The sequence below is a fragment of the Eurytemora carolleeae genome, unplaced genomic scaffold (genome assembly GCF_000591075.1).
Source record: "Eurytemora carolleeae unplaced genomic scaffold, Eaff_2.0 scaffold736, whole genome shotgun sequence".
In the NCBI taxonomy this organism is placed as follows: Eukaryota; Metazoa; Arthropoda; class Copepoda; order Calanoida; family Temoridae; genus Eurytemora; species Eurytemora carolleeae.
This window is the reverse complement of record NW_019396625.1, coordinates 70,492-89,426: the sequence shown is the minus strand read 5'-3', so window position 1 is coordinate 89,426 and position 18,935 is coordinate 70,492. Positions and strand designations below refer to the sequence as shown.

Genomic DNA, 18,935 nt, shown 5'->3' with positions numbered 1-18,935 from the left:
AGCATGGGTATTGAAATTACCATTTTGCAATATAATAACTGTAAAGAAGAATTGTTATAGACTAAAGTTTGATGGATATACTGCTTGAAGTATAAACAATAAACAACCCGGGGCCGGGTATAGAAGATGGAAGTTTAAATTTTATACTCAGCATAATAATATTCGGTATAATAGGTTTACACTAACATTTCTAAACATTTTTAAAGGTTTAACTGTATATTCCTTGCTTCTTAACTAATAAATGATAGATCCAAATATGATTTCTATCTTCTAAATCACTTGTTTAAAGTTTTAAAGTAAAACTTAAATATAGTTCAATCGTTGCCAAGCCTCAATTAACCGTTTGTAAATTCAAATAAAGTTTTAGATTTTAGATCTCTCTCCTTTGATGCGAAGAAAGTTCATATAATGATTATTAGCCAGGAGAGAGCTAAGGAGACACCAAGGAGCAAGAGAGAATGTTCAAGATATAAAAAGGAGCCAGGAGAGAGCTAAGGAGACACCAAGGATCAAGGGAGAAGGTTCAAGAGATGGTAAGGAACTAGGAGACAGATAAGGAGGCACAAAGGAGCAAGGGAAAACGTTCAGGAGGTAATAAGGAGCAAAGGGAGAGCTAAGGAGCAAAGAAGAAGGTTCAAGAGATAATAAGGAGCCCGGAGAGAGCAAAGGAGACACCAAGGAGCAAGAGAGAAAGTTCAAGAGATAATAAGGAGCCAGGAGACGCTGAGGAGACACCAAAGAGCAAGGGAGAAGTTTCAAAAGATAATAAGGAGCCAGGAGAGAGCTAAGGAGTCACCAAGGAGTAAGGTAAAAAGTCCAGGAGATAACAAGGAGCTAGGTGAGAAACTTAATAGATTAAAGCAGAGAGAAATTTTACATCTGGTGCAGGAAAAAAAATCAAAAACAAAGAAAAAGTTTTTAAACTATTTACTTTAATTCAATACAACTATGTTAGAACAGTATGTTTTTATAAAATGAAATGAAAAGATATTAGGTTATCTCCCTTTTTATTTGATTTTAAAGGTTGTAAAGATATTGAACTTTGTATTTTATTAGATAAAACTCTTGTGAAACTCCGAAGAACATCTTTTGATTGATTTCGCTGCATAGATTCTCTTCTCTTCATGGGTCAGATATTTCACAACAAATCTTAGGACATTGTTTCTCACCGTTTCCTAGATTTGACTAATTGTGTATATGTACTGTATCTTAGTATTGTGTATATGTACTTTATCCTAGTATTGTGTATATGTACTGTATCTTAGTATTGTGTATATGTACTGTATCCTAGTATTGTGTATATGTACTGTATCTTAGTATTGTGTATATGTACTGTATCCTAGTATTGTGTATATGTACTGTATCTTAGTATTGTGTATATGTACAGTATCTTAGTATTGTGTATATGTACTGTATCCTAGTATTGTGTATATGTACTGTATCCAAGTATTGTGTATATGTACTGTATCTTAGTATTGTGTATATGTACTGTATCCTAGTATTGTGTATATGTACTGTATCCAAGTATTGTGTATATGTACTGTATCCAAGTATTGTGTATATGTACTGTATCCAAGTATTTTGTATATGTACTGTATCCTAGTATTGTGTATATGTACTGTATTGTATTATTGTGTATATGTACTGTATCCTAGTATTGTGCATATGTACTGTATCCTAGTATTGTGTGTTTGTACTGTATCCTAGTATTGTGTATATGTACTGTATCCTAGTATTGTGAATATGTACTGAATCCTAGTATTGTGTATATGTACTGTATCGTAGTATTGTGTATATGTACTGTAACCTAGTATTGTGTGTTTGTACTGTATCCAAGTACTGTGTAGATATACCTTACAATTCTGGTTTTATGTACTTGTATGTTTATTTACTTGCATGTTTATTTACTTGCATGTTTATTTAATTTTATGTTTATTAAACTTGTATGTTTACAACGTTTTCATTGAAAAACAAATGAATTTCTATACACTTCACGAAAAGTCGAATCTGAAATAATAAAGAAGAAAAACAAATTAAGATCTTTTATCATTTATAAATTTTGTGAAATATTGTTCATTTTCTTTATAAATAAAAAAAATTGCCTTGCTGGTTTAACAATTTGGAATGCATGTCGTCTTTGTTCTCCCTAAATGTCGCTTAGGATTATGTACAGGGGGCTGGATGAGCGGGGGAAGGCAGGCGGTCATGAGCCACCACTATTTCCCCTTCCGTGCCACAATATTAGCTTTTTTCTCTCCCGGCAGCCATGAGCCACCACTATTTCCGCTTCCGAATCACCACATTTGACTCTTCCGGGCAAAACTATTTTTTTAAATGGTATATTTAGGGCCTTTAAAGTGTGATTTTAAAAAATATAGCCGCGTCACGCAAAAAAGCACAACTCAAACCATTTTTTCAATTCTACTTAAGATTAATATTTACTGTGTTGAATTCTTAAACTGTTTTACAATGAATTTTTTGACAAATTTGACTGAGTATTGCATCGTGAAATATTACAAAGTCTAATGATTATTGGTTAATGAGTGATTTTAAGATGGATTTAGTATAATGAGTCAGTCCAGAAAAATCACGATTAAATTAAGGGACTTTCAAAGAGAAAATTATCTCGTGCCTTCGTTATAAAACAGAGCTTTAACCGTACCTGTGAACATCCCTCTCTATTTTTGTTTAAATGAAAATAAATATTTTCCAGAGATAAGAGAGTTAAAGAAATTGATTATCAGCTAAAATATGCGATATTTTCCACAGCATGTTCTATTGTCATAGAGAATAGAATATATAGAGAGGAATTAAAAGAATCTCTCGGTATGAATTTTTTCAGTCCCTTTCAGCCTGAAAGGGAGTTCAAAGTGTGCAAATCATGTAAATGTTCACAAATTATATGCAGTAGAGTACATTAATACAGTATGTTCCCTAGACTATCCATTTCAATTTCAAATTTTTTAAACTGTTAAATAAACTTTATAATGAATTAGGTGAATAAAAACGTCATTTGATTTATAGTTATAACGGAAAATCATCGTTTGTAAAGAGGAAGGCATAGAGTCTATGTGAAATGATCATTGGTCAATTATGAAACCTGCCTATTTCATAATTTGGTTTTCTTTTAACAATAATTTTAGATTTTCTATAAAATGATATTCCAGGGCCCAACAGGTTATATAGCATAAATATGTGAAGTACACCTGCAGTATGGACACAGTACAACAAAATGGCCGTTTTACACTTTTTTCTAGTAAATTCCTCTATATATTCTATTCTCTATGTCTATTGTGTACAAGTACTGTACACGACTAATCAGCAAACATCTGTATTCAGGGAAATTTAAAGATTCTTTGGATACGACACACAAAATCTTCAAAAAAGACTGAATTCATAAATTTTATGTTTCATGTATAAAATTAGAGTATTTCTTTAAAAGTTGACAAAATTAACATCTAAATGGGTATTATGTTCAACAAGAGGTCGTGAGATGGCACTCTAAAAACCTATCGTAAAAACGTAGCATGTCGTGCCGGGTCAACTTTGGCCTACATGGTCCACCCTGTGAAAGGAGATAATCAGTATGTGTAGTCTGTGGTCGAAAGTGGAGTAAATGGCCTGTACAATTATTAAAGGATTAGCGTACATCATTACTCTGTATACTATAACCTCGTTGATGTAATTTGCAAATTTTGCAACAGCTATATCTATAAAAATGCCCAGAAAACGTTCTAGAAATGGTTTAGTTGCAAATTAAAAAATCGTGAATGTTTATTGTATAATAATTAAAAAATCGTTCTCTAGGAAATTACCCAATTTAATTCGTTTTAAACTTATTTTTTTAACAATTAATTTTGTTTTATTTCAGGATCTCTCTTCAACTTAGAGTGCAATAGAGAAATCGATTGGCTAGAGCAAATTGTTACTTATTATTTTTACAACTGAGACAAAGTTCCTAACCTGTGAATTTAAGATACAATTTTTGATAATTATGTATTCCTAATTTTTTCAATTTTTCTGAAGCGGGGGGGGGAGCATCCCAGGCCCCCCCCTAGAAAAGGCCTTAAATAATAGGTATAGGGTTAAAATGCATATTCATAGACCAATTTTTGAATGCCAACTCATTGAAAAAAAAATAGAGCGATAACTGTAATATGGATAGGGAAGGTTAAAAAAAAGGCTAAACAAAGGTAACATTTTTTTATCAGACATCTAATTGTAACACATGTTTCTACATCCATTTTTTCAAGGGCTTTTCAAAATTATAATTTTTAGATCTGCAGCTTTAGTCACAAAACATTTATGGGCCATAGAAAACAGAAAACAGAGTTTAGTTTAAAAAATAGAGTATTTTGGAGAGAAAAGTTTCCATTACTTGCCAAATATTAAAGATTAAAATATTATTTAGTTAATGATACTACTAAAGTTGTTTTGTACAATGAAGAATTAAATAAATGGTTTGATAGAAATATTGAATATTCAAATTTATATTTATTTATATATATATATATTTAACTACAAAATATTTCTGATATTTTAGATACAAACCCCTGGTTACCGTTTTATATTTTTTACAAGATCTGCTTAGATGGTGAAAGGTAAGAAAATGTAATTTTGTAATTTCTTTTAATCAAATATGGATATTGGTGGCCAATAAAAGGTTGGCAATGTTTTTGAAACATGATTTAAAATATTTTAAACTATTTCACAATATTTCACAATTCATAGCAATTATTGAAGGTCTATTTTTTCCTAAAAATAATTTAGAAAAAAGATAAATATCTTCAATCAAGATTGTTCAGCAAAAACCAGTTTTCTGAATAGATAAATAGTTTATTTTAACACACTTAGTATAAATCTGAATGAACACTTGCAATTTTAAATATTTTGAGAAAGGTTCCTTTACATAACTTTTAAATTGGTATCTATCCCAGAAGAAATTCCAATTGTTTAACAAAATGTATTGTATTTCCAAATCGATAAAAACATTGAAAGAACCTTTTCTTGGCACTTAAAGGGAGTGTTCGCGAAAAAAATGAAAGGTGATTTAGAAGGTTTCGAATTGAATTTTAATTGAATTATTTACGATCTTAGTGGAATAATACAACTTTTTGAATTTATACGGACGCTACGCTCAATTGGGTTTAAGACGTTTTTAACGATTTTCTCCTTATATACGCAACAGAATCTAGTGAATCTAGTAGAGTTCGCTATCGAATTCAATTTGATAGCGATCTTTTCTAGAAACATCAAAGGTCTGCGACATCAGGCTGTGATAATACAGATTAGCGTTACAGGCAGATAGAGATTAGCGTTAGAGGCAAGTTATCAAGTTGTTCATTTATAATTTATATCTCTCCCCAAAAACTCCCGTCCGCTTGGATTTTCATAAGTCTGAATGTAGCTCAACACTCGCCTCAATTTCAAAATTTCAGTTCTCCATAATTTTTAAATCTGGCGGTTTAAACATTTGATATTTGAAACCTTGACTATTTTATACAGCAGATTATACAGAGCGAACATTAAATATAATAGGTGACGACATCAAGACTTGATCATTAGAGTAGGCGATGAGTAATTAGTTCCTTTTAGAGGGACTGTAAGCGTAATTTCAAGTGAACCTACAATGCAAAGATGGCAATGTCCTTTTTACAACAGTACCCTTGAAATCGATATTTGATCAAAAATGTGAAAGATACCAGTTTTCCCTGTTAGTTTCTCTATAGTTTTAAAGAAAAAAAAGTCACTTTCTTAGAGAAACCGCAAATAAGACTAAACAATTTAAAGAAACAAAAACATTGATATCTAATTCATACTTGATCAGACAAAACTTTTAAGTGTATCGTTGTAAATTGGACATTAACATCTTTGCTCAAGGGTCACTTGAAAATGAAATTACTCAGGCTCTTTGTTCGATGAATTTGAGATTACATGATTAAACCAATTTTTCTTTGTAGATGTATACAAAAGAAATAAAAAGAAAGGGTCATTTAAAAATAGTTTAAGTAGACTTTTTTTCACACTATTATGATGATTATTAGATCTATTAAAAATTCTTTGATATGATTCACGAAATCACACAATCTCGAGGTTATTTCAGGTGTTGCTCCTTATATGTAATCTTTAAACCTTTATCTGAGTAACAATGAGTAAGATATTGTCGTTTTATAAGTTTTTCCTTATTGGACTGCTTGATAAATGCTAATGATAATTTTATGGGGATATTGATAGTGAAAATAAAAGATTAATTTAAGGGCAGAAGAAGGATTAAATTTGTTCAGAAGAAGTATTAAATTTGTTCAGAAGAAGGGTTAAATGTTACCGAGATGATACAGCCATTCCACACTTTAATAGAGGTTCCCTTGTAATTACGTGATCAGTCCCTTTAATAGAGGTTCCCTTGTAATTACGTGAACAGTGCCTTTAATAGAGGTTCCCTTGTAATTATGTAATCAGTCCCTTCAATAGAGGTTCCCTTGTAATTACGTGATCAGTCCCTTTAATAGAGGTTCCCTTGTAATTACGTGAACAGCCCCTTTAATAGAGGTTCCCTCGTAATTATGTAATCAGTCCCTTTAATAGAGGTTTCCTTGTAATTACGTGAACAGTCCCTTTAATTGAGGTTCCCTTTTAATTACGTGAACAGTCCCTTTAATAGAGGTTCCCTTGTAATTACGTGAACAGTCTCTTTAATAGAGGTTCCCTTGTAATTACGTGAACAGTCCCTTTAAGTGTCTTGAATTGTTCTAAACATTGATAATGTTTATATTTAAAGGTACATGTATAAATATAAACATGATAAACAAAGTGTAAAGATTGAAGAAGGTTTAGTTAGTTGTCTAGTTCCACTTAGCTCTGCTGTTTTCTCGCCTAAATAAACAAGTTGCAGATATAATTGCTTGAAATATGATACATAGAAATATAGACCTTAGCTAAAGAATGCAGACGGGTACTCCATTTGTATAAGAAATATTCAGAATAGGTCATTGTATACGCGGTAATTGTACATCAGAAAAATATTTCTTATTCAACATGAAGTACCGTCTGCAAAGCATGAATAATCATATAATAGGGCGGACTGCGTCAGTTGTATCTCCCTTCTATTATCACACGTTGAAATTTCAAATTCTATATAATCCCAACTCAAAGATCAATTCCGAACCCTGAAGATATCCGGCCTTGGCGAAACTAACTTTTGAAGTTTTGAACTTCTTAGTTCTTAAAGTAATAATAGACTTTCAATTCCATACTTTACAATATATCATTGTGAACTAGACCAAAGTTGTACAATAACAAAATTTACATTGAACCAAGAGTAACCCTTTCACATTTCATATTTTCCTCAATTGAAAAAATAGATTTCACTTTAAAAATATTTCCTTAAATAAAGGAACGAACTTAGATAAACAAACCAGTTCGATTTAAGAACTCAAAAGGGATTTTTAATATAAATTCAGGTGACCCTTCGGTCTTCATTTAAAAATTGTCTCATTTGTATTCAATTTGAAGAGAAAACAATTTTCTCGAAAGAAATCAATTAAAATGTTCTAATCCCTATATCTTAGCAATCTAATAATTACAAACAATCCATAGTTTGAAATATAAGTGGTATACGACAGCGAGTTAGTAATTAAAAAAGAGATTTTGTGACAAAAACTCAGTTCCTTTGAGGATAAAACGCCTCCCCCCCCCTAATTATTAAGGAATATTTTACTTGAACCCTTTGCCGCTAAGTTTGTCTGAATATAAAAAGATTATAACGTAATCATTATTATATGAATAGCATATACTAACCATTAATAATATGCAGGTTCACGTATGATGTTGGAGCATTGTCTGGAACACAGGAATACGTTCCAGAATCCTTAGATCTTGCTCCAGACATAACTAAACTAAACACAAGAATACAGAATACTTAGATCTTGCTCCAGACATAACTAAACTAAACACAAGAATACAGAATACTTAGATCTTGCTCAAGACATAACTAAACTAAACACAAGAATACAGAATACTTAGAAGGGGAAATAGTGGTGGCTCATGGCCGCCTGCCTTCCCCCGCTCCTAGGACTGCCAATGTTCACAATGTACTCTGCACTCTTGGCTTTTGATTATTTAATTTTTGAGGTTATGGTATTTCTCCGACCAGGGGTATTGGGCTGGTAAGGTAAATGTTGGAAATGTCGAGACTTTCCCCGTTTAGATATGAAGGTTCAGTAATAAAACTGGACAGTATATACTATATTCTAGACTAGAGGTTCCTGAAATATAAACATTAGAATATGAAGTTCAAGCTTTCCGTATCTTTTCAACAACAAAAAGATAGGGGTCCGTATAATTCCTGTTTTGAACTCAAATGGGATCCGGGTTAAAAATACACTTTCTGTTTTATTACTCATTGTGTCATTTTTGTTCTTCTATACCCCCCTTGTGGCCTACTAACTATTTCGATTCATATAATCTTTAAAAAACTGCAAGGGTTACTTTAACATCTAGATAAAAACGAAACTATAACTTTTTATCCTAACTGCAAATACAACCCGTGGGAAATCAAAATACTATTTATCCTGTAATAAAAAGATAAAATAAAAATGTCAACAAAGTAGTGCTCGGGTCATCATTATTAGTTATTTTTATCTTACATGGATTAAAGGGATTGTCTGCATTATCTTCCTTGAACTTGTGTTTTATGTGAGAAATGTGTCTCATAACCCATATCCTGTAAATTTTAACTTTAAAGCCAGATATACATTTAGACCTAATTTCGAATGGCAAGAAAATATAAATGATATAAATAAAAAATAACAAAAAAATAAAAATATATTTTATTGATGCTCAATGCTGCACTGATGCATCTATAAATGGATTCTAAAAAAGTTGTTTCAATATAAATCTTATCAATCCATTCAAATATTTAATTCAAAAATTTTGGGAAAATGCATTCAGCTGTAAGTGCTCATGAAGGTTGAATAAATGCAAAAATCGTTCAAAAAAGTATTTGTTGGTGTTTACACAATAGAAACAGCTACCCGTAATGAGCCAAGGTGAGATGAATTAGGTTTCTTCAATTTGAATTCAATCGCGTTTTGGTCTAACTGTATAAGAAAACAATCTTGAAACTTACCAAGTTGTCTTCAAAAATCCGTTTTATTTAAAATAAATCTGTTTGGCCAAAAATTTACAACAGAAAAAAGAAAACAAACTTTTTTTTTAATCCCTATATATCTGGACCCAGATGTCGTTTAAATCCTTTATTTCTGTTAGATACAAAAGCATAAGCTTAACATATTAAATGTGACACCATCAGGTTACTAAGTTAGTTATGGAATACAAATATTTGAGTTTTTGGCAAAAACTCACTTTCTTTTGACGCCCCATAGGTCAAACTGTGATCAAAAGTCACCAAACTGTTAGATCAGAGTGCTTATAAAAGACAAGATCCACAATCATTGGATTTTTGTTGAAGCATATGTTTTAAACATATTTACCAAACCAAGGACTTTGCTGTTTTAAACATATTTACCAAACCGAGGACTCTGCTGTTTTAAACATATTTACCAAACCGAGGACTCTGCGGTAAAATTTGAGGATCTTCAGGTTTCGGCAAATCAATTAGTTTTTAGCACACAATAAAAAAAGGAAATATGTTGTTGAATTTGGGTGGAAATAACTTTATATGTGAAATCGTCCTTCACATTCTAATAGAACTAAACCATGGATTAGTATTTTAGTAAAAAAAGTTATTTTTATAAATAAATAGAGATAACGTTATGTAATCCGCCAATTTCTTTGATCCTCCGATCCTATAATACAGGGTTACCCGCAAAAGATGAAACTTAAATGACGACATAAAGTTCTTTAGATATGTCATGTTTGGACTCTTGATTAAAAACATTTTACTAAATGATTCGGAATTAAATAGAGACATTATGAAATGCGGGGAACCTTGAATTTAATAAAAGGTCTGAAAACATTCCGTACAGTCGTCTCTGAAGTCTCATCCTTTGTGGTTAACACTGTACACAATAATGGATATACATTAACTATTTATTGGTTTTTGTTTTTATCAGTTTTAATGCACAGACTTCATGTGTTCAATCAAAAATGAAAAATAAAAAGGGAAAATGTTGACTGATCTGCAACTGCTAACTTTGATGATCAATTTCCAGGTTGGAAATCGCAAGTTTTGAACGGACAGATTGTACCCTTCAACTATAGCGCGTCAAGGAGGGGAATTNCCCCCCCCGCCCAACCCATACAGATAAAAACAGAAAGTAACAGGATCAATTTTCTATAAAAAATGTTCGTTTGAAGATTCGTATTTTAAGATTCATTTAAACTAAATCATTAACAAAAAGGTGCTCCTCAACAAATACTTAAATTTCGCCCTTTTCTATAATCTATGACAATTTTTGATAATCTGCTATAAATTTTTATACGTCAAACCCCCCCCCCTTCCCCCCTTTACAGAAAACAATCGTGTTTTTAACGCCTTTTCCCATTATATCAAGAAAAAAATTTCAAATATTTCATTTTTAGGGCGGCCGACAAATCGACCCTATATTCCCTCTGTATTTCTCTATCCGGTGAAAATGTTAGTTAGCAAAACGGAAAGTTGAGTTAAGAAAACTTTGCAAAGATTTTATCAGTGAGTAGAGAATCCTGGCTGCAAATATATATATATATATATTGCCAGCCTGACACACTAATTAAAAGTATAATTAAAAAAAGTTTTTGAGAGGGTTTTTGAAAGGATACAATATTCCATGCGAAAGTTAAAAAGAAAATATATGGGTCTCTAGTTTTAGAATAATTCATATTTTATTTAAAACTGGGTCTCTATGGTGTATACATAGAACAAAAATAGTAAAAGAAATAAATATGTCTGGGTAATTTTTTCTTCTACAACTTACAATTGGATGTTGTATTCCTTATATTATTCTAAAACTATACACTAGGTTTTGTTAAAATTAGTTTGTATAATTATTGTGCCAAAAAAAGACAGTTATCAGTTTCACCCCTTTCAACTTATTTCTAAAAATGCAGCAAAACATTTCAGTTAAAAAAGCAAAGGATTTTTAAGAGAGCAAGATAAAAATATGCATTATCGATTTTAAAGGAATTGAGTTTTTGCCACAAACTCAGATTTTCCCATTCGTATTTCTTTGCAACCCGATGTTGTAGACGTTTGATATTTCAAACTGAAAATTCTGTTAGATCAAACACTCAAAGTTTGAAATATCAAAGAGTTACGTCATCAGGTTGAATAAATATAGGGATTAGAAAATTTGACTTTTGTGGCTAAAATTACAATTTCCTATAAATTCAAGAAATCTCAACTATAAAACAGACCAATGGACATTTTTTCTCATTGAAAAATATTATTCGATGGATAAAATTTTTCTACAGAATCATTTATAAAAAGGGTTAGATCAAATCATTTATCTTTTCACCGATCAAAATAAAGTTTGCACCTATCCTTTCCCTATCCGTTTTATGGTTAAAGGTTAAAGTTGGGTTAATATGGGGGGGGGGGGGGGGTCAAGACTTCGAGACCTATTAGGACAGAATCCAATTCCTACAGAAGTAGGGTGGAAATTTAATTATTCATAAGGACATAAAAATAAATATTTTTATTTAGATACTCAATTAAACCCTACAATCATATTGCTACAAACATCTTATTTTACAAAAACTAAAAAAATCTCTATTAAATCCCAATGAACATCAGTCTACATTTACCTAGCACCTTGATAATAAATATTATCAAGATGCTCGTAAATATAATAAATGTACAATAATAGTTCCTTTAAACAAGAAAATATTTTAGTTTAAGAAAGTTCTGGATCCAATATAAAGTAGAACAAGACTTGAAATGTTTAATAAAAGGATTAAATGGTTTCAAATTAATTTGATTTATCTTGGAAACATTTAGAGCTTTCATTTTCAGGAACCCTTCAAATTCCAAAATATTATTAACTATAAGACTGTTAGGGCGCTTTGCGCCCATCCTCTCTTTTACATTTGTTAACTTGTTCTCTTTCTATACATAAAAACAAAACAAAAATTTGCGGATTTTTAAAAATTATGTTGTGGATTTTCAAAATTTTCCAAAATCAAATTTTGTTACAGGCAAATTTTAAAAATTCGATCATCTATAAACCTTCACTGGGGTCACGCGAGGTCTTTGGGCTGGAGGGGTTCAGCCGTTTTGACGTTCATTGGATACAAACAAACAGACAGAGAAGCAAAGTACAGGGGACATTAGTTCCAAAAATAAAACTTGAACCCAAAATTGAAAAGAGTATCGCTGAACGAAACTCCCGAGTTTCCTTTTTGATTTAAGAGATTTTAAAAAATGGAGAATATGAAAATATAAAATAAATAACTATTTCATAACAAAAAATATTGATATCCAAAAAACTACCTAACTCCATTCGTGAAACCCGGGTTACAAAATTGGTTTTCATAACGATACCCTGTCTTAAGTTTTGAGCTCAGGCCCATTTCTAACACTCATCTGAACAAATTGAAAGACTGGGGTTTTAGGATCCCGGCCAATATCGAGAGTAATACAGAAATATTAAAACCAATCATTAATATTTAATAATTAAAAAAAAACAATTCTGAAAACGTATCTACCCCAAAAGAAGGAGTTTTGAACGTCGAATTTGCGCTCAAACTCAGGATTTACAGATCTTTAAAAAGTTTTATATGTCTCAAATGAATCCGAAAGAAGTTTTCAACACTGCATACTCAATTCAACTACCTTACATAGCCGGTCACTCCCTTTAAATTAAAGATCAACGATCTCATACTGTGGACTGTGGCACTGTCTGTCCTGTATTGTTAAGACTCTAGGTGTACCTGACAACTGTTTTAATAGATTTATCAGTGACGAGAGAAACCCCAGTCCTAGGTCCCAGGTAGGACACAACCTTTCCATTCTTCAACCAGTCAACCTAATCAATATTTTTAAACATTAGTAAAAAGTTTAAAAAAACACCTGTGAATAAAAATGATAAATTAGATCTGTGAGAGGTGGGAAATCTTGTCTTGTGGATATCAACATCAATGCTTGATCTCTATCTTGTGATGATCTATAGATTAATCTAACTAACAGCCAATCAGAAGCACCATTTTTATGTTTTTTTTTGCATTCAACCAATGAGAGAAAAGAAAAATTGAGAAGATTCTGCATAAAATTCAAAAGTCTCTACAGTGGATATCAAGATAAAGCTTTCTGGATTAATTGTCCCCTACATAAATGTTCCCAGCTCAGGTCCAGTTTCCCTCACTCACTGTAATCTTGTTAGGCTACTTTTGTTGCATAAAACGTGCTGGCTCGACTCTACACTGGGTAGGCTAGACTGGAAGGTACGACTTAATGATTATACAGTACATATGGTAACGGATCGGATCATGTAACTTTTAGTGTACAGGGTGAATCGAATCCCCAGAGTTAAAAGGACTGTTATTGTAATTTCAAGTGACCCTCCATGCACAGATGGCAATGTCCAATTAACAATGAAACCTTTATCTGATTAAACATGTGGGAGATATCGTCGTATTTCTAAGTTTAAAAGTGGATATTTCTTTATATTTTCCCTATTAATAAAATAAACAATAAATCAATCTTGTTTTAAACACAACATTTAGTTTAATTTATGACATACATTGGTAACTTGGCGAAAATTGGTAGCGTGGTGACACAAAATGCAAATACAAATTCATTTATAAAAAGTTGGATAAAAAATATGCATTAATGCTTGAACACCAAATTTCCTGGTGTGTAGCTTGCACATTGATAATTTTTAAAATATTAGGTTAAAAGAGTTGAGAGAGTTGAGAGGGGAATACCGAACATTTTCTTTTTCACTCAACCTTGGTAACATATTGCAATTTAATAAATTCAAAATTTCTTATTAATAGAAAACTCTCATTTTCTGACTTGATAGTGATTCTATTCAATTTTTTGATTGGCAGCAAAAGATTCAACTTAAAAAAATCTTAGTTTAAAAAATCTGAAATGATCAGGAAAAATAATTGTTTCCACTTTACGAAGTTTTAAAAATACTCTTGAAAATCGTTAATGGCATTTTTGAAATTAAATCCTCTGGGACACTTTGCTTCAATATCAGGAAACTTGGATGAATTTTACATGAGCTCTTCTATGAGAATATAGAATTCCTTGAGATCTAAATATCGGATGGTATTCAAAACATGTACCTTTCGGTTTGCAAAACAAAATAAAAAAAGGTTAGTTCTATCTCAAAAGTTGTGGAATTATAGTTTTACTAAACCATAGTTCAAAGTTGGAGCTGTACAACTGTGGAATAAGAAAACAAGTATATTTCATGTTGTTTCAAAGCAAATAATTTTACCTTGAACATGAAAAAAATGTGTCTAATGGCAGGAACCTATGTTCAGCGGCAAAATCGTTGTGTGTTATTTTCGTTGGACTAATATCTTAAATCTTAGCTTAAGTCTAATAGTTAGGTTCCTATTCCAAAGTTTATTAATCCCACTGTTTTCTAAATCCCGGTTATATCTCTATATCTAACCTTATGAGGATGTTTCTCCGTGTTGCTCACGATACACGTCAGGTTGATTGTACTGTCCTGGTCCACAAATATATCAGGAGAACCCAGGATCACGGTTTCAGGTTCTATGTTTACAAATATATCAGGAGAACCCAGGATCAAGGTTTCAGGTTCTATGTTTACAAATATATCAGGAGAACCCAGGATCAAGGTTCCAGGTTCTATGTTTACAAATATATCAGGAGAACCCAGGATCAAGGTTTCAGGTTTATGTTTACAAATATAAGTTCTATTAAGATTCTAATTCTGCTGTAATATATCTATATCAGTTCCTTTAAGATTCTAATTCTGCTGTAATATATCTATATCAGTTCCTTTAAGATTATAATTCTGCTGTAATATATCTATATAAGTTCCTTTAAGATTATAATTCTGCTGTAATATATCTCTATTAGTTCCTTTAAGATTATAATTCTGCTATAATATATCTATATTAGTTCCTTTGAGATTATAATTCTTTATGTAATATATATCTATCAGTTCCTGTAAGATTATAATTCTGCTGTAATATATCTCTATCAGTTCCTTTAAGATTATAATTCTTTATGTAATATATCTTTATCAGTTCCTTTAAGATTATAATTCTGCTGTAATATATCTCTATCAGTTCATTTAAGATTATAATTCTTTATGTAATATTTCTATATAAGTTCCTTTAAGATTACAATTCTGCTGTAATATATCTCTATTAGTTCCTTTAAGATTATAATTTTGCTGTAATATATCTCTATCAGTTCCTTTAAGATTATAATTCTGCTGTATCTCTATTAGTTCCTTTAAGATTATAATTCTGCTGTAATATATCTCTATTAGTTCCTTTAAGATTATAATTCTGATGTAATATATCTCTATCAGTTCCTTTAAGATTATGATTCTGCTGTAATATATCTCAATTAGTTCCTTTAAGATTTTAATTCTGCTGTAATATATCTATATATTTTGAGAATTATAAATTCATAAATGCTTTTAACTGGGTGCATACACTTTCAAGCTTAGTATAGTCTCCATATCAACAGCTGCATAAATGCATTTAAGGTTTATATATGCATTTAAGGTTTATACAGGGACAATAAAGGTTCATAAATGTATTTAAGGTTTATACAGGGACAATAAAGGTTCATAAATGTATTTAAGGTTTATACAGGGACAATAAAGGTTGATAAAGATGAACTGTTAAGAACAAATGTACCTATAACTACATAACAATTCAGAAATGTATTGATGATTCACAAAATATGAGATTATTTGAAAATTTTATTATCAGTACATTGACGGAACTGAAGATGCTAAAAATTGTCCATTAATGCATCAAAGTTTAAAAAACGACTGGAGAATATGAATTTGCATGCAAGTTGCATATTATCAAGATTGATGCACCATGTGCATCCAAACTGATTCGATGCATTAAACCTACGGAACTTCTTGATTTTACATGATTAGTTTTAGAATTATGAACAAATCAAATATTATAGAAATCAATATTTTTGGCATTTTTGAGAATGCTATTGCACACTCCATCAAAAGGGCATGGCTAAATAATGTTTATTGTAAACATAATTTAACGTCAAATTTCACTGTTTGCTTTAGCGTAGTTTTAATACGCAAAAATGAAAAGGTTTATGAAAAATCAAAGTTTGACGCAGATCGTTCAAGAAATTCTAGAGTTCAGATCGGACGCACAAACATCAAACATTTAAACAGAGCAATATACTTAAAATATATATATATAGATAATACCAATAACGTTATTGAACCGTGCTTTATAAAATAAAAAGAATAAATGCAAAAAACTAAGAAGGTAAAACTTTGCAGCATATTCCCAAAGTTCTGGCCTCTGTTAAAAGCATTTTATTACGATAAATTAATTCAAAGTTTCACGGAAACAAATTCAAAACTCTCATTTATTTGTTTTTCCCGGAAAATTGAATCATAATGTGAAAAAACTAAAATTGAAAAGTTTTAATTAAAATCTGTTTGATATTTTCAAATGAAACTAAAAATTACAATTTTACCCTTGACACTGAGATGGATTCGATGAGAAAGATGAGGAGTGCTGGATACTTGACATTCATAGATACCAGAGTCAGTAGGTTCCAGAGATCTATAAATATAATCATTTTTTCAGATTTGACATCGTTCTCATAAGGAAATTGTTGGTAGTTACTTCCAGGAAAAAAGGTTTGTTCCAGGGACCTAACTTGGAAAAAAGGTTAGTTCCAGGAACCAAATCTTGGAAAATAGGTTTGTTCCAGGGACCTAAATTTAAAAAATAAGTTTAGTTCAAGGGACCAAAACTGGCAAAAATATATTCAAGGGACTTAAACTTAAACTTTAAAAAGAGTAGCATGAACCGATTTTAACTTAAACAAAATAGAGGTTAGTCAAAGTGGACCATAACTTAACAAAAGGTTAGTTCAAAGAACCATAACTTAACAAAAGGTTAGTTCAAAGAACCATAACTTAACAAAAGGTTAGTTCAAAGGACCATAACTTAACAAAAGGTTAGTTCAAAGGACCATAACTTAACAAAAGGTTAGTTCAAAGGACCATAACTGAAAAAAAGGTTTGTTCAAACGGACCAATAAAACTCTACGTGTTTAACAGGGACTGCACAACTCGACCAACTGTCCAGGAAGTTCCAGGGACCGAACTCAAAATTTAAGACTGGACAGTTTCAAGATCCAAACCTATAATGACAGGCAAACTGGGTTTAAGGACCTGACCCAATTATTAAACTGTTTAATTGAAGAATGGATGTAAAGGAGAAGTTTAATGGAAGAATGGATTCTGAAGGAGAATTTTAATGGAAGAATGGATTGTGAAGGAGAAGTTTAATGGAAGAATGGATTGTGAAGGAGCAGTTTAATGGAAGAATGGATTCGGAAGGAGAAGTTTAATGGAAGAATGGATTGTGAAGAAAAACTTTAATGGAAGAACAGATTGTGAAAAAAATAACTGTTCTATCTTCAAAATATTTGATCAACTATTCATTAAATTATGAGAGATGTTAGAGTAGATGCATAAAGCTAGGAGTCTGGTATATTAATAAACGAAGAGATGTTGATATCAAAACTATTAAATTTGATACCTAGATATTTGATCAAGGATATAAGTATACTTTGATATCAAATTTCTTTTTAATTACAGTTATTTGTTAAGCCTGGTCAACTTCTTTCCTTTTCTAAAAATATCTAGATTAGAAAAATAATTGCTTATATTTGTTGAAATTAATTCATTTTTCCTGGTAATTAAGCACCAATAATAATAATAATAATATATTTTGGACAAACTATAGTATTACATCTAGAAATATGTGCAATTGGAATAAAACTTTTATCACATGAGTTTTGCTAGTTATTTTTTTAAATGTCTGCATAGACCAAAAAATTGAGATTTAGCCCAAATATTTATATTTTAGCCCATTTCTATCAACAGGAAATAACATAGAAATTATCAAAACTTTAAAGATAGAAAAACGGCAATATCTTTCACATTATTGATGAAATAAAGGTTTCACGGGCACCGTTGTGAATCGGGCATTGACATCTCTGCATGGAGGTTCCCATGTAATAGAGCTTAAAACGTACAGTCCCTTTAAGACTGATTTACAACTATTGTTTTACTCTTTAAACTCTATCTTTATAAATACTCTGAAGGCTTAGAACCTAGACCACAAGATTTATAGTTAGATCCTCACTCCTCCTTCTCTAACCATATATTTGAACCAATATAATGTTGGTTGGTTTCCTTCTTTTTTTTACACCCAGTGATATAAAATACAGAGCTGGGAAATTTAGAATGGATAACCTTTAATCCCAACTACTTAATCCGAAACTTTTAATTTTAGTTCTTAATCCACTCTTTTCTCTCTCTTCGGATATCCGTGCATTACTTTTCTCCAATAAGAGTGCAGGAATATAGTTTGTAAATTGTATTGACTAATGACAGCCTGTAAAATAGATTCTTTCCCATGAGAGAAATCCGCAATTTATAACAAATAAAGTTTTGTCGTCGGCCATTTTGTAAATTAATCGACGAAGAAAAATATTCAATAATACGATTGAGATTCTTTTTTTAACCAATTTTAACTAATATATAAATAAAAAATGGGTGAGAAGGCCCCTTCAGTCAAGAAAACGAACAAATCTGGCGTTCCTAGAATCAAATTTGTTGATCTAGATATTTGATCTCGAGATTATGTTAGTCTCGAGATTAGCAAAAAGAGAGGATTAAGCGTTAATCCTGATATCCATCATTCTAAAGTTCCTAGCTCAGGTTTTACTAAATGTTTTGGATTTACAACAGAAATATTTACAATGCTTTATGTCA

At 31.1% G+C, this 18,935-nt stretch overlaps 1 protein-coding gene across 1 annotated transcript; it reads right to left on the bottom strand.

Moving 5' to 3' along the window:
• Nucleotides 1-6,706: 6,706 nt before the first annotated feature.
• LOC111706513 (kin of IRRE-like protein 3) lies at nucleotides 6,707-16,724 on the bottom strand (the record flags this gene model as incomplete). The annotated part of the gene is made up of 5 exons (XM_023479408.1): nucleotides 6,707-6,873; nucleotides 7,798-7,895; nucleotides 12,871-12,965; nucleotides 14,568-14,671; nucleotides 16,619-16,724. Coding segments are annotated over 5 exons (504 nt in total), but the record flags the coding sequence as incomplete, so codon positions are not given.
• Between the last annotated feature and the right edge of the window lie 2,211 nt (nucleotides 16,725-18,935).